The sequence below is a fragment of the Oryctolagus cuniculus genome, chromosome 5, assembly GCF_051225735.1.
Source record: "Oryctolagus cuniculus isolate XC-2025 breed Fujian yellow rabbit chromosome 5, ASM5122573v1, whole genome shotgun sequence".
Taxonomy (NCBI): Eukaryota; Metazoa; Chordata; class Mammalia; order Lagomorpha; family Leporidae; genus Oryctolagus; species Oryctolagus cuniculus.
In genome coordinates, this window is record NC_142871.1 from 166,789,852 (window position 1) to 166,816,696 (window position 26,845).

A 26,845-nucleotide genomic window follows, 5' to 3' on the forward strand; every position below is an offset into this window, starting at 1 on the left:
GGAGGTGGCGGCAGGGCTGGTCTCTCCCTGGCTGGCAGATCCCGTCGTCCCCCTGAGCGGTCCCCTGTGTCACTCTGACACCAGTCAGACTGGGTTAGAGCCCCCCTCTGAGGACGTCACACTAACACTTCCCTGTCGCGTTCTGAGGTCCAGGCAGTGTTGTTGGGGAGGGGGTGTGGTTTAAGCCACCATGGTCCTTTCAGGGAGAAGGCTAGGATGCGTGAGGTTCCCTTCTGTCCTGTGATGAAGCTGTGCAGGTGCAGGTGAGGTGGGAGGGGCAGGTAGCAGAGGGAAGGGCGGGATCTGGGAGGATGCAGTGAGGGGATGGCTGCACCTGGGGGCGGGGGGAGGCAGAGGAGGCTTCCTGGGCGCGGGGTTCTATGGTCACTGCTGACCCTGACAGAAGCAGATGCCTCTGAGGCTTACCCACGTCGAGCCTGGGGTGCAGAGACCTGGAAGCAAAGGCTGCAAGGACGCGGCTGCGTTGGGCAGTGCTGGAGTCGCAGGGCGTGTGCACTGCCTCGTGGGCAGGGGCGTCTGGAATGGGGCTGCCCACTCCCGGGAGTGCCTCCCAGCCCCGCATTCCCCTGGCTTTGCAGGAGGAGTGTAGACGGAGTGTCTGGACACTGCAGCTTGTTGTGACGTGGCGACAGTCCTGCTCTTGGTGGGGACGCCGTGGCTTGTTATGACGTAGTGACAATCCTGCTCTTAGCATGGCCAGACACACAGCCCTTAAACACGTTGGTCAAGAATCTCAGGCCTTGAAATAGCAACTGTGTGGATTCTTCCCAGCCCTGTTCTGAGCTCCTGGCCTCGAGGCCATCTCCTGTGGAGTGTGGGGAGAGTACGGCGGGTGCCCGCACCCCGGAGGCCAGTCCTGATGTCCGGGTTGTTCTGCTGGTCAGCTGCCACGGCCCTGACTTTTCCCACTTTGCCATCTGCCACTGGGTTCCTACCCGAGAGAGGGAGACACCACAAAGCCCTGGGCGGTCAGACACCTCTGCCGTGTCTTAAAGCATGGAGCCCGTTTGCAACAACTTCCTGGTTTGTTTTTAAAATGGGGGTGTCATGTACATGTGGCAAAGTACACAGATTGTAAGTACATAGTTGAGTGGTTTTTTAATTAAAGGTTTTTCTATTTATTTGAAAGGCAGAGAGAGAGGGAGAGAGGAAGCTTCCATTTGCTGCTTCACTCCCCAGGTGGCCACAGCAGTTGGGGCTGCGCCAGGTCAAAGCCAGGAGCCTGGAGCTCCATCTGAGTCTCCCACGTGGATGCGGGGGCCTGAGTACCCAGGCCACCTCTGCTTCTTTCCCAGGAGCATTAGCAGGGAGCTGGATCAGAAGCGGAGCAGCTGCATCAGAGGCCACAGCTTAACCCCTCGCGCCGTGATGCCGGCCCCATGGTTGTCACTCGTATTCGTGCCCTTCAACTGCCACCCACATTTAGCTCCTTCGCCCCCCCTGGTAAACCCCCTCCTGCCTGCCTCGATTGGCCCACCTGTAGGCGGCTGCCGATTCGATTCCTGACCCCTCGGTTTGGCTCAGCCCCACCCAGGTCCCGCAGATCTTGCACTGTGCAGTCCTGTGCTGTTGCCTTGGAGATGTGTCCTTGTGTCTGTGTGTGTCGGCGATGGTTCCTCTTTGCTCCTGAGTGGCACAGTGACCCTCGGCGTCCACGGCCGGGGCTGGGGGGGCAGGTCCAGCTCCCCCTAAGGGTACCAAGTCTGTGGATGCGTCAGTGCCCGCTGTGAAGTGGTGCAGGATTTGCATTAACCTGGACACGTGCTTCGGATCCTCTCTAGATGGCTTAAAGCACCTGTGCCAGTGTCAGTGCCAGGGAAACAGTTGCCACACTGCATTGGTGTTCCGTACGGAAGACGTGCCTGTCTTTGGAATATTTCCTGGGTGAGGTGGGTTGGATTTGCGGGTGTGGCCCCGCGTGCTGTCCCGGCTGTGTGCACCGCGTGTTTACCTCTCTACCTGTTGATGGACTTGGGAGTGGCCTCCACGTTGTGGCCATTAGGCAGACTGCTGTAACCATCGTAATCTGAATTTCATGTGTCCTTTCTGCTCCGTGTCACCTTCCGTCGAACAGTTGAAAATTGAATGGGCGGGCAGGCTTCGAGGCGCCGCGGCTTAGGCTGCCCCCTTGGAATGCCGACATCCCACGTCGGACTGCCTGGGGTGGAGTCCGGACTCCACTTCCTGCTGGTGCACGTCCTGGGAGACAGGGGGTGATGGCTCAAGTGCTTGGGTCCCTGACACCCATGCGGGCGGCCTGGCTCCAGGTTTCAGCCTGGCCCAGCCCTGGCTGTGGTGGGCATTTGGAAAGTGAGCCAACGGATGGAAGATCCTTCTGCCACCCTGCCCCCACCCCGCCCCTGCCCTGTCACTCTGACTTTCAAATAAAAAGAATAAAATTAAAAAGGAAGACAGTTGAGTGACAGAATTGGGGCACCAGTGAGAAGCCTTGACTCGTTCAGGACCCAGGCAGCTGTCCTCTGGCTTGGCTTTTTGGAGCTGGGAGGCAGCGGGTGCAGGGAACGTGGGGAGGGAGTCTGGCGGCCCCACAGCTCCTGGGACTCCCTGGTGGACGGGTTGGCCTGCGAAGGCCGGTGGTGCTGCGTGGGTGGGGAGAAGCCACAGCTGGAGGTGGCACTGTCATTCAGCTGCTGCGTGTGACCCCAGGGTGACTGCGCAGCTGTCCCGACGGAGCTTCAACCTGTCCCCGCAGCACAGGAAAGCGGCCTTGGGCAGCCAGGGCTTCCTGCCTAGCTGTGGCCTTCTCCTGCGTGTCAGGGTCCCCTGTGGACCCCCACCCCCATCCCTGGCCTCCCTTGTGTCAGAGAAGCTGGGCACACAGCCCAGGGACCAGCGACCCACGGAGCAGACTCCCAAAGCAGGTGGCGCCTCTACTCTCTCTCAGCCAGCTGGCAGCTGAATGTGCAGAGCTCCCAAGTGCCCATGCGTGGGACCCCAAGCGAGGGGCTCCCCTCTGATGTGGCCTGTGGGGTCTGCGTTATTCCTGGATCTGGGGACGTATTTCCCAATAGTCAGGAGTTAGTGAGAGGCAGCTCGGCCCTCCGGTTCCTCACCTCCTGTCTGAAACCCTGGAAGGGGGTGATGAGACACAGGCCGGCACCTCCAGCAGTTTTCCCAGGCTTCTCGTGTTGCGAGCGTCAGCTCCCTACAGGGGCATGTTTGTGCTTGCGGGCAGGTGTCATGCTGAGAAGCAGGTTGGACAACTGAGGATGTGGTTTTTGTTTCTTTGTTTATTTTTTGAAAGGATTTACTAAGTTATTTGAAAGAGAGAGAAAGAGCGTCTTCCATCCACTGGTTCATTCCCCAGATGGCACAATGGCCAGAGCTTCACCCAGGTGCCCCACATGGGTGCAGGGGCCTGAGTGCTCAGGCCATCGTCTGCCCCTTTCCCGGGTGCATTAGTGGGAGCTGGATTGCAAGTGGCATGGCTGGGACTCAAACCAGCACCGTGTGTCATGGCAGTGTCAGTAGGTGGCCGTACCTGCTACGCCACAGCACCGGGCCCTGGTGTGCTTTTACTGACGGCGGTTGAGAGATTGGAGGCCCCCTGTTGTTGGGCAGAGTGATGCACTTACCATGGTGGCTGCTGATAGACAGACAAAGGGGACTTCTTACTGACGGGTGGCCTCCAGGTAGGTCCCTACTGAGCTAAAGAGCAGCTGTGCCTGGAAACAAGAAGGTGGGGTCTTTTGAGTTTTGCAAAAGCAGTTCCTTGGCTTGGGGAAAAATTTGTTGTTTAATTTTTTTTTTCTTTGCCGGAGCACAGAGAGAGATCTTCCATCAGCTGGTCCCCTCCCCAAATGGCCGGAATGGCTGGGGCTGGGCCAGGCTGTAGCCAGGAACTTCATTGGGATCTCCCAAGTGGGTGACAGGGACCCAAGCTCTTAGGTCATCTTCCGCTGCTTTCCCAGGCACAGTAGCAGGGAGTTGGATTGGAAGGGGAGCAGCCGGGACTCGAACCAGCATCCATATGGGATGCCGGTGTCGCAGGTGGTGGCTTAGCTCACTGCGCCGCAATTATTAGTTTATACTTGGACATTCTCAGTCTCATAGCCAGGCTCACCCCACAGAGAGCTCGGCACAGCCTTGGGTATGGAGGCGGAAGACCCGGGCGGGAGTGGAGCGCTGCCCCTTTACCACCCCGGACCCTCTCAGCGGCGCGGCCACCGTTGCCCAGGGCTTGGTGGACGTCTTGACGTTTGTGCGTCACCTGAGCCCTTTTCCGCAAGGAGTCCCCTGGGAGCCCTCAGCACAGACGTGTGGCGCTGGCGCAGATGGAGCAGCCCTGGTCTGGAAACTGGAGATGGCAGATTCCGCACAGTCCGAGCGTTTCTCAGCACTGACGTGACGCCACGAGTGGAGGTCTCCCGCCTGAGCTCACGTGACGGTTCCAGTCAACGCACAGAGCGCTGAGACACTGCACTGGCTGGGTCGGCTCGTGAGGCGCGAGTGAGCTTCCTGCTCAGACCTGAGCCTGTCCCCGGGACGACGCATTTATGCACATGCAGATATTCCAAAGTCAAACATCGTAGTTTTTAAAAAATATTATTTATTTGAAAGCCAGAGTGACAGAGTGAGAGTGAGACAGACAGGTATGGATTTACCCATATCTCTCGTTCACTCTCTCTTTTTAAAGATTTATTTATGTATTTGAAAGACAAAATTAGAGTCAGAAGCAGAGAGAGGTCTTCCATCCACTGGTTCACTCCCCAATTGGCTGCAACCGCTGGAGCTGTGCTGATCCCAAGCCAGGAGCCAGGAGCTTCTTCCAGGTCTCCCACGCAGGTGCAGGGCCCCAAGCACTTGGGCCATCTTCCACTGGTTTCCCAGGCCACAGCAGAGAGCTGGATTGGAAGTGGAGCAGCCAGGACCCAAACCAGTGCCCACATGGGATGCCAGCACTGCAGGCGGTGGCTTTATCCACTGCGCCACAGCGCCGGCCCCTTGCCCATGTCTTAAACCTGTTCGTTGATGACTGACCTGTAGTCTGCCAGCTTCACGCCCAGCCACGGATGGCGTACTCCAGTCTGAACATTCACGATGCCCCCTCTGCCCAGCCCCGCCCCCAGCCACTTGCTTCCTTTCTCCTGTCCCCTGAAGAATCAGGTCGGGAATTTGGTCCCCTCAGGAGAGTGCCCCCTCATCCGGGTGTCTCCCTCCGCCAACCCATGCTCTGCTCCCGGCTGCCCCCACTCACATCCTAACTCAGTGTCCAGCCCTCCAGTGAGTCTCTTCCTCTAAGCCATTGTCCCCACCCCACACTTCACACTTCTATTTTTTTTTTAAGATTTATTTATTTGAAAGAGTTACAGAGAGAGAGAGAGGGAGAGAGAGACCGACCATCTGCTGATTCACTCCTTGGCCGCAATGGCCAGGGCTCGACGCCAGGAGCTTCTTCCAGGTCTCCCGTGCAGATGCAGTGACCCAAACATCTTGGCAGCCATCTTCCACTGTCCTCCCAGGCAGATTAGCAGGGAGCTGGATCGGAAGAGGAGCAGCCAGGACTTGAACCAGAGCCCATATGGGATGCGGGCACTGCAGGCGGCGGCTTTACCCACTACGCCAGCACGCCGGCCTCTGCCCTGCCCTGCAGTTCTAGTCCCTCACACTCACTGCTTTGCCGATGCAGATAGCTGTCCTCTGCCCCCCCCCCCATCCCCGCAGCCTCCCGCGTCTGCAGAGGCCCCTCCGAGCGGGCACAGCACACTCTGCTGCTGCAGCTGTTTTTCAGGATTGGAATTTCTTCCCTGTGCCCCGTTTCCCACCCCTCGGCTGTGAGCTCTGAGGGGAGCACAGCCCTTGCTGTGGTTTAAGGCCTCGGGGTCTGGCACCCCCATCCATCGTCAGGACGACAGCACCTGTCTCCCACTGAGCCTGGCGCACCGCAGATGAGGAAAAGCTGTTACTCTGAGGACGGGACCGCAGAACGTGGGCGTCATGAGAGGATGCGGGCAGTGAGGGTGGGAGGAGGGACCACCGGTCTCTCCTCTGTGCTTCCAGCCATGGGTGAGCAGGTGGGGAGGCACACCTCGCTGCCCGGGATGGCCCTTGTGCAAGGGAGGCGGTGACGTGCCAGCGGGAGAGCTCGGAGGAGACACATGCAAGGACCGTCGGGGAGATAGGCAAGAAGGCGTGGTTGCCGCGAAACCCTCAGCTTGTGCCTTAATTAGGCTTCTGCTCCAAGTGCTCTGTTTGTGTGCAAGTTAATCAGGTCACCGACTAACCCGTTTCCCGAAGATGCGCTTTTTAAAAATTGTGCTCAAAAACACACACAAAAAGAAATTTACCGCTTTATCCATTGTCTGGTTCGGTGGCACTGAGGATGTCCTACAGTCGCCACCAGGCCTCCCAGACTAAAACTGCACTCAGTGAACAGTGAAGCCCACCCCGGCAGTGCCGTGCTGCTTTCTGTCCTGCACTGAGACCACCCACTCCACAGGTGCGATCACACAGGGCTTGTCCCGTGACCGGCGTGTATCCCGAGCGTGACGTCCTCAGGTTCCCCCGCGCTGGGCGTGCGTCAGAATTCCCTTCCTTCTAGAGGCTGATGCTGTTCCCTATGCATAGCCCGCGTTCTGCTTACGGACGCTTGGATAGCGCGCGTTGGGGCTACTGTGAATAGTGCCGCCCAGGTGCCGTCTCATGCCCAGGACCACAAGCCACCGCCTGCACGGCACATGGCCACGCCTGGGCAGACTGGCCAGCTGTCCCTCTGCAGGGAGGCAGGCTCTCACACAGCTGCTGGCTTGTGGCTGCGGCTGGCCTTTTGCGGGTCATTTCCTGAGAGCATTAATGTTTGCCCGTCTCTTAGCAGTTCTAATCTCCCGGAAGACAGAGGAAAAGAGTTGTCCTTTCTATGTCTCTAATTAGAGGTAGGAATGCACCTCCCTGGTCATCTGGACATCCTTCGATACACATGAGCGCCCCCTGCTCGCTCGGTCCATTGTACAGTGTCAGGGGTGACCAGAGAGCTTCCCCCTAGGCTAAACAGAAATCCCAGGATTTCCACGTGTTAGAATTCGCACTGTGTTCGTGTACTGTGTCAGGTCAGGAAGGGCCAACCAAAGATACATGGTAACATTGATCCAACTCTGCAGTACGTAGATATTTGACCTTGCAAATTCTCATCCCATACACATAACTTGGGAAAATGTATCACAAAGAGCCCTGTCTCCAGGGTGTGTGCGTTCAGGGCCCCGAGAAGTCCCGCAAAGGAAACCCCAGCTTACCTTTGTTCCGCGGAGTGTTCCTGCAAACTCTTTAACCAACGATTTCCCTCGTAGCCGCGCACCTGCCTTCCGCAAATGCCTCACCTTCTGCCTGAGCAGCAAACGGATCGCACAGACGTGGGCACGCAGCGTAGGGTGGTCCGGCTGTGCAGGCTTTCCCCCGTGGGCCGTCTGCTTTATGTTCTCATGTTATCGTTTGCTTCCTGTTTGCCTTTGAGAGAGAAGGAAGACATGGAGACTGTCGAATGCTCACCTTGCTTTTATCCTGGGCCAGACTCCGTAAGGCTGTTTCTGTTGAGTCTGTGGTTAATGGAGAGTGTTATTTTGGAAGGACTGGGATGGAATTCGGGGGCTCCAGAGCCAGGCCCAGCCCATGAACCCCCAAATGCTGATGGCAGGCGATGATGAATTCCAGCAGGAAGTGCTTACCATGGTCATCGCCGGGGTGTCACCCAAGAAGTTTGCATCCTCTGAGCTCTGTCCTTGGTCATCCTCCCGGGGGCTGCCCAGCCCAGGCCTGTTGCGATGTGCGAATCCCCTACTGCTTGAACAACCAAGGAGGGCGGGCAAGTGTGGGAAGGGCCGAGACGAGACTGTGGCAAGGGCCACGACATGGAAGACTGGGCAGCCCCTGGGCTCGAGAGGCTGTGGCTCCCCTTCTCGCTCCTCCTGCCGAGGTTTGAGTTGTCTCCCGTATTCGCCTTGCCTTTCCTGTCCCGTGCTTGTCCGGCCAGGCCCAGGGAGCCCCGGGGAATGGACTCTGCGGGGCAGCTGTGTCAGCTCTGGCTCCAGGATGCTTTGGGCTTTGGTTGGAGGGAAAACCCTGGAGGGCTGCCTCTTGGTCCCCTTGTTCGCGGGAGGTTCACTCCCACCTTTTCTCTCCCCGCGACGAGGGCTGTGTCCGCATGTTCAAGCCCGGGCGGCAGGCTGCGCAGTCGCATTTGGCGGTCACACTGCCAAGTCGGCACGGTGTTTTTAGGAGAGTAATCGCCGTTCTTTTGGTCAGAGAAACAGTGTGTTTAACCAAGGGCTGCAGGGAGGGTTGGAATGAGGCTGTGTTGCTCTTCCCAGGGCGCACTACGAAGGCTAAAGTGGAGGGCGTTGCATCCTGAGATTGCAAAAAGGACAGAGGGGCAGCCCAGGGCCCTGTGCGGGCTGTGTCGGCTTCCCCTCTGCACCCTCCCGAGACCCTGTTCCCCACGGGGCTCTCTGTGTCACCTCCTCCTCTGTGCGGGCCTGGGGACGGGGCGTCCAGCTGGAGACCCACCCTCAGTTCAGTCAGTTGGGGGGAGGCTGGAATCCGTAACAGAGCCTCTCAATATTGAGGAGATTTTATTGCTTTCGGATTCAAATGTGACTCACCCACAGCCTGGTACACAAAGACCTTTCTAAGTGACAGACAAAAATAATGAACCGCCCTGTGCCAGTTGCCACACTGGCCACGTATTGATGATATTTTTTACTTTTTTTAGAGTTATTAATTTGAAAGGTAGAATTAGAGGGACACACACACACACACACACACGTCTTCGATCCACTGGTTCATTCCCCAAGTGGCTGCAACGGCCAGAGCTGGGCCCATCTGAGCCAGGAGCTTCTTCTGGGTCTCCCACATGAATGCAGGGGCCCAAGCACTTGGGCCATCCTCTGCTGCTCTCCCAGGCCATTAGCAGGGAGCTGGATGAGAAGTGGAGCTGGTGGGACTCGAACCAGCGCCCACAAGGGATGCTGGTGTCTCGGGTGGCGGCTTTTACCCCCATGCTACGGTGCCGGTCCCTGTTTTTGAGGCTTACAACAACCCTCTTGCAGGTTCTGTGCCCCCTGTGTCATATGAGGGTTCTAGGAAACGTTTGTGGGAAAATGGCGTTGAAAGACAAGTTTATCGTGATGCGGGGAAGATTTGAAATCACACATACGAAAGGGTCTTCAGAAGTCCATGAGAAGCGCACGTGTCGTATGGATTTCAGACCCCCCCCCCCCCAACTGGCCGTTTAGCTCCTTTCTCCTGACAGGTCTCGGGCAGTGCCCTGACACTGAACCCCGTGAGGTGGAATGATTCGCCCACGGTCACGTGGCTGTCCTGGGGCAGAACTGAACCAAGACTCCGGTTCATCAGGCTCAAGATTCACGTTCTTACTCGCCAAGAGTCCCAGCGGCTCTTTTGCTATTATTTTGTTTATTTATCGGAGAGGCAGAGAGAGTGACGGCTCCCACCCGCCGGTTCACTCTGTAAATACCCACAGTGGCTGGGCTGGGCTGGGCTGAATCAGGCACCGGAGCAGGGAATGAAGTCCAGGAGCTCCGACATGGGACACATGGTCTCAACTGCAGGTTCAGTACCGGCCACAGCTGCTCTGGGTCCCGGTCTAGCCTGGGCTCAGGTCCTGTCTTACCTCTCTGGTGTCTCACTTACACCTGACACTCTGCCTCTGAGACTGTGGACAGCAATGGCCCAACTCAGGGCCCCGAAGGTAAAGGCCAGTTGACAGCAGTTTGTGCTGTCATACAGTGGGGCTGTTTGAGTCGAGCAGCTCCGGGGCACGGTGTGGGCGAGCTCCGCATTTCGTGTACCTGGTTGTTGGAGGGCAGTGTCGGCTGACTTCGTGGAAGAGAGGGCCTTTCAGATGCGCAGCTGGAACCAGACGGAGCCACATTAGGCAGAACACACACAAAACCCACTTTGTTTGAAGAGACTTTAGAAATTTTTATTTTCTTTAAATTTTCATTGTTTGAAAGAGAGAGACAGAGAAGTCTTCCCTGTGCTAGGGCCTCGCTCCCTGTGTGACCACGACAGCCAGAGCTGGCCCAGCTGAAGCCGTATGGGTCTCCAACATGGGTGACGGGGTCATGTACTGGAGTCAACAGCTAAAAATTCTATGAAAAATTAGATACAGGTTGAGTTATCTCTTATTCAAAGTGTTTGGAACTGGAAGTGTTTTGGATTTGGAATGTTGGTAATGGGATATCCAGGGGTTGGGATCCAAACCTAAGCGTAAAGTCAGATTACGTTTTATATACACTTTATACGCCTAGCCTGAAGACAGGTTTCTACGATATTTTTTTAAAGATTTATTTATTTGTTTGAAAGGCAGAGTTACAGAGAGAGAGCACTACCATCCGCTAGTTCACTCCCCAGATGGCCACACCAGCGGAGCTAGGCTGATCTGAAGCCAGGAGCCTGGAGCTTCTTCCGGGTCTCCCACATGGGTGCAGGGCCCAAGGACTTGGACCATCCTCCACTGCCCTCCCAGGCCACAGCAGAGAGCTGGACTGGAAGAGAAACAACCGGACTTGGGCCATCATCCACTGCTCTCCCAGGTACATTAGCAGGGAGCTGGATGGGAAGTGGGGCCGCTGGGACTCAAACCAGCACCCACATGGGCCTTACCTGCTGCACCACGGTGCCGCCGCCCTTCTACAGTATCTTCCACACACCTGTACTCTGACTGCAGCCAGTCACGTGAGGGCAGGCGTGGGATTTCTGCGTGTAGTGTCACCTGCACACCCCAGAACTCAGAATTGGGGAATTTGGGATTTCAGATGTTCAGCTGAGGGATGTGCAACCTGCATGGTGATATTTTAGTAGCTGCCGTTGACTGAACCCCTGCTCTTCATGGACACTTTGCAAAGTATTTTTGCTTAGTCACCGTAACAATGGACACCGACTCCTGTCAAACTTCACCGCAGTGCTTGGCTTCCATGTACGAGAGGTGTGTTGAATATTCGGCAAGACAAACGCTGCAACCTGTAACGGTGTGAACCAGAGAATTGTCTTTATCTGCACGGACTAGAAATGTTTCTTTGAGGGGCTGGCGCCGTGGCTCACTTGGTTAATCCTCCACCTGCGGTGCCAGCATCCCATATGGGCACTGGGTTCTAGTCCTGGTTGCCCCTCTTCCAGTCCAGCTCTCTGCTGTGGCCCGGGAAGGCAGTGGAGGATGGCCAAGTGCTTGGGCCCTGCACCCCATGGGAGACCAGGAGAAGCACCTGGCTCCTGCCATCAGATCAGCGCGGTGCGCAGGCCATGGCGGCCATTTGGGGAGTGAACCAATGGAAGGAAGACCTTTCTCTCTGTCTCTCTCTCTCTCTCTCTCTCTCACTCACTCACTCACTCACTGTCTAACTCTATCTGTCAAATAAATAAAAAGAGAGAAATGTTTCTTTGAGCTGTTTAGCGGGGGAGCTGAGAACTTGTATTTGTCGAAAGTGGGTTTATAATCTACTTCAGTGCCATTTGTTCTTGAACTAGCTGCTTCACCTCTCGGCCTCGGTGTCTCCACCTGTCAAATGGGCACACTGGTAATGGTGCCCTTGTGAGGAGTCTGTTGTGAATGAACGTGAAAGCTGAAAGTACCTAGTGGTATGCCCAGCCTGTGGTAGACACTTGACTAATCTTAGTTTCCTTTCTTCTCCCAGAACAATGCCTGATTTATGCAACTAATTTGTTCAGTTATTCTCGGAAATAAGCTTCTCCCCTTTGTAATAAAGCTAGACAGATCTTTCTCTGGGGGAGAATTACAAATAGGGAAGTTTGGGGGGACTATTTAAGAGCTGTGTGAATGCTGTCCATTATTTAATTTATACCTGAAGAGGTGATCACAAGGAAGAAAGGAGACCGACAGCGTGGCCCAGTGCACGCAGGCAGACACGGGGCTCCTGACGCCTGGCGTGGTGGTTCCCACCCGAGCATCCACATTGCTGCCGCAGCCCAGGGGTATCAGAGCAGCACGTGCTCTCCTTGTTCAAGGAGCTTGTGGCCTGGGAGAGGGGTCAGCAGACTGTCCTTGTGGAAGGCCACGTAGCAAGCCTTCTTGGTTTCGTGGCTGCCACGTGGATTTGGTTGCCGTGGCTCGGCTCTGCCAGACAATACAAAAGTGAAGGAGTGTGACTGTGTACCAATAAAACTTTATTGGCAAAGGCAGGCAGCAGAGCTGTAGTTGGCCCATGGGGTGCTGTTTGCCAGCCCCTGAGTTAGCAGAAGACAGACCCAGGCACCCGTTGTAGATGTCGATGCATAGTCTGGGTGTTTATCAGGAGCACAGGATCCAGAGGCCCCCCAGGAACGTGTTGAACCTGCTGGAATATGTACATTGGTGATCTCTACTCCTTCCCTTTCCGCCTGGTACCATGCTGGCAAAGGTCACACTGCACAGAGTTCACCCAGCTTCAGCCCACAGGTGACGAGCACCACGAATGATTCGTGAAGTAGGTGTTGATCCAGAAAAGGCAGGGTGGGGCCACCTGGGTGTGGGTGGGGGGGTGGAGCACGGAAGAGCACGGTGGGCAGAGGGCTCCTAGAGGCCTTGGGGAGGCAGGGCTGGGTCATGACTGGGGCTGGCAGTGACCGTGAGCAGTGCAGGCTTGCAAATAGGAGGCGCCGGTGAGGTGACGCAGGTCGTAAAGGGAGCTCCATGGGGCCAGAGCCCCCAGCTGCAGGAAGCTGCGGATGCACTTGATTTTCCGTCTCTCTCCCAGTTCTCTCCCCCGATTCGTCACCTGGTCGTGACAGTCTTCCCGGTCCCCTGGTCTGAGGAGGCGCTGGAGTTGTCCATCCAGAGTGTCCGGCACTGCCCCCCTTTCTGGAATGTTACTGTCCGGTTGCGTCCGTGCGCTGTGTTGCACTCGGGACAGTGTCCAGCAACACAGGAGACGCGTCTCAATCTCCCAAGTGAGCAGCCGTCAAGTCCCTGATACAAATGAGTGTGTTAGGGTCTCCTCCCCTCCCCCTGCCCGTGTGTGCGTCTCTGTCTCTGTCGCTCGCTTGCTCTCTCTCTCTCTCGCCTCTTTAACCTGCAGGGCTTGCTGCGTTGCCTTTCTTAGAAGTGGTTGGTGAAGGCCGTTTGGAGAAAGCTCCTCGAGGCCTGTCTTAGGAGACAAGCACCACGTGCCGTCCGCAGTCCCTGCTGCCCGTGGGCATCCGGGCAGCCTCCCAGCCTTGTGCTTGCACTCTCCATGTCCCGATTCCCTTCTGGCGGCCCAGTGCCCGGCAGGTGGACTCCGTGCTGATTTTCCCCGGGATGCTTCCGCGTCCGCTCAGTTGTTTCTGTCCGTGCCCTTCCCGAAAGGGTCAAACTCGGACCCAGGGAAGCCTCACCGCAGGCAGCGGCCGATGTGGTTTCTGCTCCATCACCAGGAAGGCTGCGCCGCATCTGAACAGAACAAAAGAAAAATCGTGGCTTAAGGGTTAGAAGGGAGCTGAAGTCAATACCTGAGCTGTGCCTTGGGACTGCAGGGAGCAGGCATTTAGCCGGGCAGTGGAGACGCCCACGTCCCACGTCAGAGTGCCTGGATTCGGTACCCACCTCTGGCTCCTCATTCTGGCCGCCTGCCGGGGCAGACCCTGGGGAGGCTGTGGTGAGGGCTCCAGTGGCTGGGTTCCTGCCTGGACCCAGTTTCCAGCTTTGGCCCCAGCATTGCAGGCATTTGGGGAGTGAACCAGCAGATGGGAGTGTGTGTGCGTCCTCTCTCACTCTCTCTCTCTGCACTCTCTTTCTCTCTGTCTGAAAAATTAATTTTGAAGAAAGGACTTCATAGAGCTCAGGCCACTCGGCCAGCTTTCGCACTGCAGCCTTGGGGTGGGTTTCCCGCAAGCTGCGGGGAACATGGCTCTCTTGTCGGGCTCCATCTTCCATCTAACGCAGCCAGGCTCCCGGTCGATCTTTGCCACAGCCACGGTTATGATTTTGGCACAAAGTTAGAAAAAAAAAATCGAAAGTGGAGGAGCAGTTGGAGCAGCAACGAGGGAAACACAGAGAAACAAAACTCAAAACAAAACAATGCCCTCTCCACGGACCTGGCAAGGAAGCTCATTATGTCATTTAAGGAAGCTGGCGAGGGCGCCAGCCCTAATTGGCAGCTGTGCTGGCTGCCGCGCACGGCGGGCCGCCCGAGCTGGAGGGTGAGCTTAGAGGCCAACTGCAGAGTGGTTGGAGGTTTTCAAGTCCTGCCTGGTGTACCTTGAATCTTGATGGCGTCTTTTAGGAAAACAAGATTCCGCAGTGAGCAGCCTGAGCTGCCCACGTGTTGAGAATCAGGCTGTTGCTCTCGAAGCTAGCGTGCCGAGGTCGATTCTTGTGTCCACCTCTGACCGATCTTCCGCAGTGGACTCCGCATGTGTGCACCCATGTGCATGCGTGTGTACACGTGTGTGGCCATTTCAATTGTCTCCAGTTAAAAACTGCCAAGCACAGCAGATCCACGGGAGGAGAAACACCACGAGGCTGCTGAGACGTGATTTTGGGGGGTGGCGACGCCGACCCTATGCTCCCCCGACTTCCTGCCACGCAGTCGGGTTTTGTTGTGGCTCAGGCTGTGGCACCTTCAGCAGTGCTGTCCTGCCTCTCATCCCAGCTCTGCTCGGGGCTGGAGCAGGCAGTGAGTGGGGAGGCCCTCGCGGTTTGCTGCGGAACAGGCTCCAGGAGGGCTCTCCACCACACAAGCCTGGACTGGGGGCAAGTGTTTACTCAGTTCCCTAAAAAGGGCTTTTTTCAGGCAGTTGTTCAGCATTGGCATGAGTCAGTTTCAGGCTGCAAAGACGTGCGTTGCCAGCCACTCTCCAAACGAGCTTTCTCTGGGCTGGTCGTTTTGGGTCGTGTTAGAAAAGAAAATCATGTTCCTGAAAAGACTTTTCCTTTGCTGGCTTCTTACTGAGGGATTTTGGCTTCCCCGCCACCGTGGGAGCTCTCGTTCTGCAGTATTTGTCTATATTCCAGGACGCGACGTGTTCGTGGAAAACACGTATTATGAAAAAGCTGTTCGGGGATTTCAAAATTTTTAGGATTTTGGATTGATCTGAAAGAGGGAGAGGCGGAGGCAGAGAAAGATCTTCTGCTCATTGGTTTATTTTCCAGATACCTACACAAGCCAGTGCTGGGCCAGGCCAAATGCACCCAGGAGCCCAAAACTCCACCCCGGTCTCCCACATGGGTGGCAGGGCCCCGGCTGCCTGAGCCGCCGCCCGCTGCCTCCCAGGGAAGCTGGAGTGGGGAGTAGAGCTGGGACTCGACCCCGGGCGTCCCAGCGTGCTTGTGGGCATCAAAGTAGCGTCTTCCTGCTCTGCCACACACACCCGGATTTCAAAAGATATTTGCACCAACATGAACTTTTTTTTAACTTTTATTTAGTAAATATAAATTTCCAAAGTACAATTTATGGATTACAATGGCTCCCCCCCCAATAATTTCCCTCCCACTCGCACCCCTCCCATCTCCTGCTCCCTCTCCCATTCCATTCACATCAAGATTCATTTTCAATTCTCTTTATATACAGAAGATCGATTTAGTATATACCAAGTAAAGATTTCATCAGTTTGCACCCACACAGACACACAAAGTGTAAAATACTGTTTGAGTACTAGATATAGCATTACTTCACATTGGACAACACATTAAGGACAGATCCCACATGAGAAGTAAGTACACAGTGACTCCTGTTGTTGACTTAACAATTTGACACTCTTGTTTATGGCGTCAGTAATCTCCCTAGGCTCTAGTCATGAGTTGCCAAGGCTATGGAAGCCTTTTGAGTTCACAGACTTCTATCTTATTCTGACAGGGTCATAGTCAAAGGGGAAGTTCTCTCCTCCCTTCAGAGAAAGGTACCTCCTTCTTTGATGGCCCCATTCTTTCCACCGGGATCTCACTCGCAGAGATCTTTCATTTAGGTGGTCTTTTTTTTTTTTTTTCCCCAAAGTGTCTTGGCTTTCCATGCCTGAAATACTCTCATGGGCTCTTCAGCCAGATCCAAATGCCTTAAGGGCTGATTCTGAGGCCAGAGTGCTATTTAGGATATCTGCCATTCTATGAGTCTGCTGAGTATCTCGCTTCCCATACCAACATGAACTTTTTGAAATAGCCTTATGTTTTTTCTCTCATTTAAAAGCTTACAATTAATTGTAAAATGCTTGGAAAAGATAAGAAAGTTATATAACAAAAAAACCCTAACATTTATTGTATATCTTCTCCAGAAATAATCACTTTGAATATTTAGGAAAATCTTCTGATTTTTCCCTTTATATGCAAAAATCTATTCATTGCATTTTCATCCTAAGGTTTTATCATACCAGTATATCGGGAGCATATTTTTTAGCTTATTTTTTCCAAAAGCAAAATTTGGATTGGCACTCTATACCATTAAAGATTTAATCAGGGGCCTGCGCTGCGGCATAGTTGGTTAAGCTGCTGCCTGCAGTGCCGGCATTCCATATGGGGGCCAGTTCAAGACCCAGCTGCTCCACTTCCAATCCAGCTCTCTGCTATGGCCTAGGAAAGCAGTAGAAGATGGCCCAAGTCCTTGGGCCCCTGCACCCTTGTGGGAGACCTGGAAAAAGCTCCTGGCTCAGGGCTTCAGCTCTGGCCATTGCAGCCAAATGGGGAGTAAACCAGTGGATGGAAGACCTCCCTCCCTCCACCTCTCTCTCTCTCTCTCTCTCTCCCTCTCTCCCCCCCTTCCTTTTTCCCTCTCTCTCTCTGCTTCTCCTCTCTGTGTGTAACTCTGACTTTCAAATAAATAAATAAATCTTCTTAAAAAAGATTTAATCTAGGTCTCATCATTTGCTCATGTAAATTATAACCAGGGAGCATTATTGCATAGGGACCTGTGAGGGCATCTTTGATGACTTCCTTGGGAAAAAGTTCCAAGAAAAGGAATTTATAAAGCAGTGCATTGTATGTTGCCAGGTTGCCTTCCAGAAAAACAGTGCCTACTTCTACTCCTTGCATACATTTGCACCTCTTTGTGTTTCTTGCTTCTGTAGAATATTAAAACAATTCTTTAAACAAAATACTGCATTTTCATTCTTTAGAGGAGTCAAACATTCTTCCAAGAATTTTAAATCACATATTTAATATTTTATCAATTGTCTGAGTACTTGTTTCTTTTTGGAGTATTAGTCTATATTGATACGTAAATACTTGTTAAATATGAAGAGTGTTAACAGGCCTATAGTTTTATAAACTTAGGTCTTTATAATTTTGTTTTGGTAGTTTGGATGCATAGATGTTTTGGTTTCTTTTTTTCAAATTTATTTTATTTATTAGAGAGAGGGAGTAGGGGGGGCAGGCCGGTTTCCTATTCACTGGTTCGCCCCCAAAGTGCTTGCATCAGCTAGGGCTGAGCTAGGCTGAAGCCAGAAGCCTGGAACTCCATCAGGGTCTCCCATGTGGGTGCAGGGCCCAAGCACGTGGCCCATCCTCTGTTGCTCTCCCAGGCCACAGCAGAGAGCTGGATCGGAAGCAGAGCGGTCAGGACCCACGCCGGCGAGCTGCTACTCAACCCGCTGCACCCAGCTCCAGCCCATAGGATTCATTACTGCTCACAACTGCATTGTTTTCCTTAACTGCCATTTATTTTCCATCTTCAGAAATTTCATTAGTGGTCTTGATGCACACTTCTCCACTCTGGTGAGTCATGTAATTAGATCATCCTTTTGCAAATATTGTAAATCATGTTTCTTTTAGTTTAACCTTAAAATATATAGGTACAAAAGCATTCTAGTAGATTTTCTGCAACCTCTGCCTCGGTTTTGACTGACAGGTCGTCCCTAACATACAGCGTGTCACACACAGACACACACACTGGCTGGCCACAGTGTCCTCATCTGGGAATAATGGCAGAGCAAGAAGCCGGGCTTTGATGTGGCGCATCTCGTTAAACCTGCTGATGAGGTGTTAACATCATTAAAGCATAGTTGCCATTGTTCTCTAGGGAGGTGATGTGTGGGTGTGCAGGAGAGGGAGGAGGGTGACTTCACCTACATCCCGCTGCTCACCCCCCCCCCCCCAGCCAAATCCCGAGGCAGAACCCACTGTGGTGTCTCAGGGGACAGGAGTGAACAGGGAGACAGTGCTACCACATGCAGCAGCTGTGAGCCGGGCTCTGACTCCTGACAGCGCCCTAGCCCTTCGCTCACCCCGAATCTCGGGAGCTTGGCAGCTGGAAGTTGCTGTCCTGACCCCACCATCTCCCTGCCGGAGCAGTTGGCTCGGGGACCACCCAGCCGCTGCCAGATCTGACCAGCAACACGGGTGTCCTGCTCACTCCCTCGTCACACTCTCCTTCCTGGGTCAAGCCAGCCCAGGAACAGAACCGGGTTGCGCAGGAAACTGGGGTTTTTAAAAAGGGGTTTTAAAAAAATTGGGGTTTTAAAAAATATTTTGGGGTGTGCAGACCCTAAATCACATTTGAAACCTTAGCTGGAAAGGAGCCTAAACCCACACCAGGGGCTGGGACTGACCACAGATGGTGAGTGAGTGCCTCCCACACCCCTGGGGGCTGGGCTGTCTCAGCGTCCGTGGAGCATGGACGCTGTGGTCAGGGTGTGTTGGGAAGGAAGAAGAGGGAGGTACAAGGGCAGTGTTGGAGGCACTGCCTGTTACACCAAGTCCCGCTTTGCGCTGTATAGAGCTGTACTCTTACTGGGTGTTAAAGACCCAGGGCTGGTGCTGTGGCGTAGCGGGTAAAGCCGCCACCTGCAGCACCGGTATCCCATACAGGCGCCAGTTTGAGTCCCGGCTGCTCCTCTTCCAATCCAGCTCCCTGTTCATGCGCCTGGGAAAGCAGAAGGTGGCCCAAGTGCTTGGGCCCCTGCACCTGTGTGGGAGACCTGGAGAAAGCTCTGGGCTGCTGCTTTGGCCTGGCCCAGCCCCAGCCATTGAGACCATTTGGGGAGTGAATCAGTGGGTAGAAGACCTCTTTCTGTGTCTCCCTCTCTCTGTGGCTCTGCCTTTCATAGATATAAATCTTTTTAAAAAATCTTAAAGACCCCCATGGCTTTTGCCAGGTGAAGTCACCAAAGGCAGCGTGCATGCATCTGGGGGCGGGGCCGATCCCAGGGCTTCCTCCCACGTCTGGACTCCTTCACAGGTGTCTTGGGGAGAGCGTTCTGTGTCTGAATGCATCTTTTACTCCGGTGCATTTTTGCCAACACTGCAAGTAGAAGTCAAACTCTCAACTCAGCCCCTCCCCGCCCAGCTGAATGGAATGTGCCTGGGGTGGGAGGGGGCAGTTTGCAGTGGATCCCCAGGCATGAGTAACCCTTATCTTGCTGAGCCTGCCTGTGCACTTGTTGCTACAGATACCCTGGTGGAGGAGGGGTTAGGCACCCGTGCTGCCTTGCCCTGATGCCCGGCCCCTCCCGCAGGGGTGCAGGTGCACACAGAGGCCAGTGGCTGTTTCTAGCCAGCCTCACTTTCCTGACGGAGCTGCAGTGAGCGCGGTCTCTGTCTACTGCTTGAATTTTTCACTCTGGTGTCACTCCGTGGTCGGGGTTGCATCGGGGTGACCGTTGAACATCTTATTAGGCTGCCCGAGGCCAGGCCTAATTGTCCAGGTGGCTGCGTTTCCTCTTATTAAAATCTCTCTTGTCTCCTGGACATCGACTCTAAGCATAATGTACTCCTTTGCACTATTTAACCTCAAATAAACGCAGCCGTGGGGAGTCTTGCTGGAGACACGGCCGGGTCTAAAAGCAGACACAGCAGCTACTATTCTCTTCCCCGAAGCAACCAACTGGGGGGTCAGGGCTGGCTCCTGTCTTGCCAAGGATGTGCCAGGCTGAGGCCCAGGCAGGGGACAGGGAGAGGGGTGGTTACAGGTGTCGGGAGACCCGCCTCCCCAGAACAGGTGAACCTAGCAGGGAGGGCAGGATGCACGCGCATTCCTGACGATGCTACAGCGGCATTCCTGAAGTCAGGAGTGGGTTGCACGTGCAGGCATTTGGCACAGCAGTTACCCCAGCACTTGGCAGTCCCGTGTTCCCTATCACGTGCCTGGTTTGAGTCCCGGCTCCTCTGCTTTGGAGCCATCTTCCTGCTGATATGCACCCCAGGAGGCAGCAGATGATGGCTTGGGTCACTGCCACCCATGTGGGAGACCTGGATTGAAGTTCTGGGTTCCCAGCTTGGACTCGGCCCGGCCCTCACTGTTGTGGATGGCTGGAAAAGTAGGGATCGCAGATCTCATGGTCTCTCTGTTTCTCTACTTTCAAATGAAATGGAAAAAAGTAGCTTGCGTGCTGAAAAGTATTTATTATTGAAGCAGGTCTTCTAGAAACTGCGCGTCCAGGAACGTTGGTTTTTCCAGCTGGCCTGTGGAAGTCCACGCTAGCCCCCGTGGGGCTCGGCTGCCTGACCTGTGCAGTCCAGAGAGGAGGTAGTGGCCTCGTCTGTGTTTCATGCGGTGTGTGCGCTCCAACCCGCTCTGGAGAGCTGATAGAGTGAGCCGCACCCAGGGCCGACGGGGAAGGCAGGGCAGGGTCCAGCGGTCGGCAGAGCCGCCCAGAGAGCCTGTTAACCGGCGCGGCCGGGCTTCCTCGGGAAGTCCTCCCTGCGTGGTTCCGGGCTGGGAACTGCGGATCTGCGTTTCCTGTTTGCAAGCACCGTGGGCCTCCTGATGCCGTCACCCCGCTAACCAACTCCTGTGTCCGACCCTTAGTAAGCAGCCAGCAGCACCCTCTGCCCCAGGCGCAAGAAGAGGCCTGCACCTCACCAGCCTCCACGCAGTGCCTCCATTCGCTCTCTGCCCCAGCCTGGCGCTGCGGGTCACTTCAGGCACACAGCATGGAAGGGTAGGGCACTCGCACTGGAGAGCCGGTCTGGCACACGAAAACAGCCGCCAGGGTGGAAGTGGAAACAGCGTGGCAGGTGATACCCTCCTGCTTTGTCTGCATCCACTCGGAAGAGCTCAGCTTTGCCCAGATCCCCCACAAGCTGAGACCTCTGCTGTGGCCTTCCCGGTGGCGGTGGTGGGCTATCCATCAGGCTTCCCAGAAGTCTGGAAGCAGGAGGCAGGAGCTGATCCTATTCACAGTGCCCTCTGAGGACCTCTGGGTTACATCTGGCTCAGAGGAGACACCTAGGGCAGCAGAGTGACGATCAGGTCCCAGCCTAAGGCCTTCCACACCCCACCCTCGCCCATCCCGTCTCACCTCTGGGAGGTCCCAGGTTATGGCTTCCCCAAACTCCCTGCCCGAGCTGCCCCTCTCCGGCTGTGTTCCCCACCCCTTACCCCTCTGACTCTGCTGACCTGGACTTGAAGGGTCCGGAACTGGAAACCTTAGCTGCTCCTCCCCCGCAGGAGGCGCCGGGAGCCCGACAGGCAACCCCGCGTCCACACTCGGATGCACCTCCCGTCCAGGGAACAAGCATGGGCCTCTCCCCTGCTCCTGCAAATGCGAAAAAACAACAAAAACTGAGATGACTTTTTATTGAACAATAAAAGTTATTTTTGAAAAAAGAGTCTAAATGTTGTATTTGCTCACAGAAAGGCTTTCTCTCCACGTAGCTGGCATGATGGGGTAAGGTAGGAGACAAGGGGTTTGAACATTGAGCATTCAGATCATTTTCTTGCAAAGTCCAGCATTCGCTGGGAACACTCACCTGCAGTTGTTAAACGACTTGGCACAGCGCGGGGGTGTGTTAGGGTGAACATGCCGAGTTATTGTTCACTTCCTTGTCACGGCCATACTCCAGGTGGAAAGCAGCTGTGCCAGAGGAGGGAGCACCGGGGCGGGGTTGGGGGGGCTCCCAGCCACCACGGCTGCTCCCCTCCCTCTCAGTTCACATTTCCTGGCAGTTGGGACAGGAGGAACACGCGTCCCCAGACCCCATGCCGTCCCTGCTTCCAGATCGTAAAGGTGTCCCGGCCTGAACATTTCCACCTGGGGGATTTTGCTTAATGGTGAAGAGACTGCTCATGTATGTGGGGTACGGTGCCCGCGGGGTGCGGCAGTGCCAGCCCAGTTACTGCCTTGCCTTGTGATTGAGTACGACTGGCTCTGTGTATGTTTCTCTCTGATGTATTTTCTATTTGCCCCTCTCTAGTGGGATCTTGTGTGTGATAATGCCTGGAAGGTCCATATCGCTAAGTTCTCCTTACTGGTTGGATTAATCTTTGGCTACCTAATAACTGGATGCATTGCTGACTGGTGAGTACCCACGTGCCCGCCGCTCAAACCTTTGGAAGCCATGGCACCCCTTTGCTGGCTAACGAGGAGAGTGGTCCGTGTTAGCTGCTTGTTACCGAGTCTCTTCTCTGTCCTGTGTCAGCCCCAGCGCAGCCACCTGGGAGGTGCAAAGCTGAAAGTGCTGGCCAGTGCACGTCACTATTTGCAAGTGAGACTAAATTCCTAGCGATTCGCTAGCAGCCAGAAGCCAGCAAAACCAGTGCACCCACAGCCTGTCTCCCGCTCACACTCAGCCTTGGGAAGAGCTTGAGGACTTAGTGCGGGGACCTGCTGGCAGGGCTCTGAGGGGGAGGTTGCACGGGGTGCGCTGAGAAAGGGGACGAGGCGGAGCTGGAGGCCCCTTGTTCCCACGAACCGAGTGGCCAAGGCAGTCGCCTCAAATGCCATGCAGATTCTAGGGAAGAGCCCCGCGCGTGGCATGGCACGGCCGGGAGACGCCCCCGTGGGTTCCGTGGGGAGCTGCCCCTGGAAGACAGCAGCACTTGGGTCCTGCTGGGCGTGCAGGCAGGGCAGGGTGGTGACCAGAGGTGAGGACGAGGAAGCTTTATTGGGGTGGGGAGGGGCTGGGGCAGGCTGGGTGCCTGCAGCCCAGTGTGTGATTCCGGAAGAAGTGATGGGGTGGAGGGGGTGCAGGGGGGAGAGAAGGGGGTAGTGGAGATGAGGACGAAATTAACAAAGCTGACAGCAAGAGCAGCTAACGAGTACGCTGGGCCAGGCCCTGTGTCCCTTCCTTACAACACCCCGGTTCAGTAGGTGCTGAAGCATAATCCCCAAGTTCAGTCCTCTGCAAGCCGGAGAGAGCCAGGACTTGACACCCAGCCACGTGGCTGCGGAACCCGCCTCCCTGCCAGTGTGCCCGACACCTTTATTTAAGGCATCCTGTGTGACGAGGGCACGGCGGGGCTGGGCCGGAGCAGGGCAGCGGTTGCACAGTGCAGAGGGACTCTCCAAGGACAGGTGTGCTGGAGCCGGCTCCCCCTCGCCATGCTTTGTAAATTTTTGGGGGGGTGGGGGGTGAATCAGCTCATCTTGAGCCTGATGACATCCTAAGGACCGAGAGGGAGACAGGGAGCCAGCTCTGTAGGTTTTTGTGATGCCTCTCTGAACCGGGCTTGGCTGAAAAAGCTGGCCCGGGGCCTGGGATGGGGTGAGGGGCAGCAGCAGGTGGCTCTGATACGACTTGGAAGTTGTGGCCCTTTCCTGCCCAGAGCTCGTGTTGAGCCGAGAGCTCCTTGTGTTAATATGTAGCAGGGCTTCCCGGGTGCTTGGGATCTGCTTGATCACCGTCGGCAAATGCCTCTCGTGGACGCAGTCAGAGACGCTGTCGGCCACCTCTGGACACCTCTGCCCGGGCCTCTTTCGTTTGGGTTTGGTTTTGTCTTTGGTCAGGTAGCAGGTTTTTTTTTTTTTTTTTTAGGCAAATGCTTGAAATCGTAGGTTTTCAGCTTGAGCTAAAATACAGGAGGGTCCTTTTACAAAGTGCACACTATAGTTTCGTCCCATTTTCCCGTGAATATTTTGGAGTGCCGGGGCCCTGTTTCCTGCATATCTGCATGGCAGTGGGTTAGGAAGCGGCACTGGGAGAACCCACGTCCCCTTCTGTGTCTGAAGGGCAGACACCAGGCCTTGTTCGCAGAGGGCGTGGCAGGGCGGCGAGGGTCTGAGCTGCCTGAAGTCAGTTCCCACGGTTTCTTCTTGCATGTATGTGCCGCGTGGCCCACTCGTCACACACCAGGCCTGGGGACACGAAGCCAAAGAGCTCGCGTCTCACGCCAGGGGTGGCCAGCAGTCCGACTCCTCCTCCCGAGGGTCCACGCCCAGTAGGCCAGGCAGGGAGTGAGCAGTGGGCCGCTCGGGGCTTGGGCTTTCAGACATTTTGAGAGAGCCTGTTTCAGTTTGAAAGTTTGGTGTTTTCCACCCCAATTTTTAAAAAATTTTTTTGACATTTTACCCCCTGCTTGAGCCTTGCTTAAGAGGAAATAAATCCATCGAGTGGGAACTCAGACCTCACAGCGGGTGGCCCTCACCACAGGGCTGCATGGGGCCGTTGATCTTGAACTTTCTGAGGCTGCACTCAGCGTATCGTCGTATTTACTTGTTTACAAAGAGACTGCTTTGCACGGGGGTGGCGCCTGGGGGTGTTTGTCCATTGGGCATGGTTAGATCTGTTCAGAGCAGGGCACAGAGCTCCCTCGGGCTCCTCGGAGCGTGCTGTCCGCTCCCTCTCCCCTCCCCGAGTGCCCTTTGGCGGGATCCTGCATCTATCCAGCCAGCACCCTCTCCCCTCCCCCTGCAGCCGGCCCTGGGAAGCTGCCATTGTGGGCTGCACTGGGGGACCCCTTGCTCCGGAGGCTCTGGCCAAGCGTGGCCAGTGGGGAGAGCCAGCTACAGACCCCGCCTTGTTTCCCCCAGCTTGTCCCTGCAGGGGAGCCAAGGGCCACCCCGCACCGCACCGTGCCTCTCCCAGGCCGTGCGACCTCCTCCCCTGCACCCCCGCCCCCGGGCTGCCCACTGTGAAGAGCTGCAAGATTGAACACTGTCCCTTGTGAGTTCTCTCACAGCTGGCCCGCTCTGTATAAATGAGCCCTTTGTTAACGTCTCCAGCCTGGCTCAGCCCCCAGCCGTTGTTGTGGCCATTTGTGGAGTGAGCCATGGATGACGGATCTCCACCCCCACCCCCCATCTCTGTCGCTCTGCCTTTCAAATAAATAAAACAAATCTTCCAAAAAAAATCTTCTCCAGTACTTGATTGGAATGGGCTGTTTCCTGCTGAGAGCCTGCGAGGGTTCTGTGGCTGCTGTACCAAATGAGAGATTAACCATCTCCCAGCTTGGAGGGCCCGCATCCAGCTAGGGTCTCGGGCTGCTCTGGGAGACCATGGTACGTCTGCTTTTGCTGGCCCTGGAGGCCGCCTGCAGCCTGTGGCTCGGGTCCCTTCCTCCATTTCCGGGCCAGCCATGGCGGGCCAGAGCCCTCTGACGCTGCCACCTCTCTGGCTCCCCGTGGCCAGGGGCTGCCCTCCTGTAATTAGCTTGCACCTAACTGGAAAATCCTTTCACACTGCAGTCCCCGGCCCTCCTCCCATCTGCAGAACCCCTTTCGCCAGGAAAGGTAAAATCCTGTTTCTGAGTGTCAGGACGGGGGTGTCTGAGCCAGGCGCAGACGCTCAGGGATCGAAGCAGCCAGTTCAGCCTGGAACGCTGGGGCGTGTGAGCAGCGTGTCTGGGATGCTCGCTGAGTCCCTGGACGGCAGCCCTACCGGGCAGCCATCACCTCGTCACTGGGATGGCGTGGCCTTTTCCCAGGTCCCCACGTTCAGCCATGATGAGCCTCAATTCAGGGGGTGCCGACTTCCGGGATCACGGTAGCCACACAGTTTCCAGAGATGCTCTGCTTCCTGACTTCCGTGGCCATTTTTCACACACACACACACACACACACACACCCCTCTTTGCTTAGGTATCAGACACGGCAAACCGTGCTTGGTAGACGTCAGGAGTGTAGACACACAGGAAGGAGCAGGCGCTGAGACAGTTCTCTGCCAACGGCTCCGTCCACCATCTCCCTTGGTGGTGGCCGTCTCAACAGCGCTGCAAAACAGGACACTTATGCCCATTTCACAGACTTGGAAACAAAGGGAAATAAATGGATACCTTAGAGTTTGTTTTCCTTCCTTTAGAACCAGGGTGGGAAAACGTCTTTCTGCCCGGGGCCGTTTGCACATCTACACCACCTGTGGGCCATATGGACTCGTCAGCTGGAAAATTAGCCTGCAGTGGGGTTGTGGGGTTTCAAGTCCCACCTGCAGTTGGCCAAATGATTCCGGCCCTTCTATGTCCCATGGGCCGGATGCGCCCCGCCCCTTTGGGGAGGGCTCAGCCATAGTGGAAAGCGACTGGTTTGCTACAGTTGGGATTGGTTCAGGTCATCTAGATGGTCTTTCCTGAGAGGGGCTTCGTGACCCCAGCACTGGTCCCAGGAGTGGTGGCTGCACTCTGCAGGCAGGACCACTGCGTCCACTGGCACTGAGCTCATAGCGTTGGCCTTGACCCACTAAACCACAGAGACTCCTGGGGGGTGGCTAGAGCCTTAAAAAGGTTTGAATGAAATTCTACTCCATTGTTCCCTTCCCTGCAGCTTTCTTAAAACTGCCTCCATCTGTGTAGGCAAGGCCATACCCCACTGAGTCATTCTTTTACCAGCTTTGTTGCAAGACGATTTCCATATCATGAAACTCACTCATTTTAAGTACAATTCAGTGAGTTTCAGCACATTGACAGAGTTAGGCAAGCATCAGCACACTCAGGCTTAGAGCCTTTCCGATCGCCCTATAGGATGATGGGAAAACGTCCCTGTCCTCAACCCCAGCCCTGGGCAGCCGTGAACCTAGTTTGTTTCTCTATATTTGCCTTTTCTGCCAGTATGTCTAGGGCCATCCTAGCCGTTCAGCTACCCGTATGGTGTTTGGGGTCCCAGGCCTGGTCCCCCCCACCCCACTTTTTTTCTCCTAGCAAATCACATCCTTTCTGTTCTAGTTGGCTTGTGAAGTGTCTGAGGTCCAAGCTGGCCCTGTTGCATGAACTCGCTTGATGGGGCGTGGCTGCAGTTCTAT

The 26,845-nt window shown here is 55.3% G+C and overlaps 1 protein-coding gene across 8 annotated transcripts in view; it reads left to right on the top strand.

Annotated features, from left to right (window-relative positions):
- The window catches only part of SLC22A23 (solute carrier family 22 member 23), a 173,445-nt gene that overhangs the window by 17,607 nt on the left and 128,993 nt on the right, over positions 1-26,845 (top strand). For all 8 annotated transcript variants that reach the window (XR_016234360.1, XM_002720952.6, XM_089333455.1 and 5 more), the window contains exon 2: positions 22,091-22,194. Coding sequence is in view for 7 of the 8 variants with exons in the window: in XM_002720952.6 (XP_002720998.3) it covers positions 22,091-22,194 (104 nt within the window). In the remaining variant the exon portion in view is untranslated. The remainder of the gene's footprint in view (positions 1-22,090; positions 22,195-26,845) is intronic.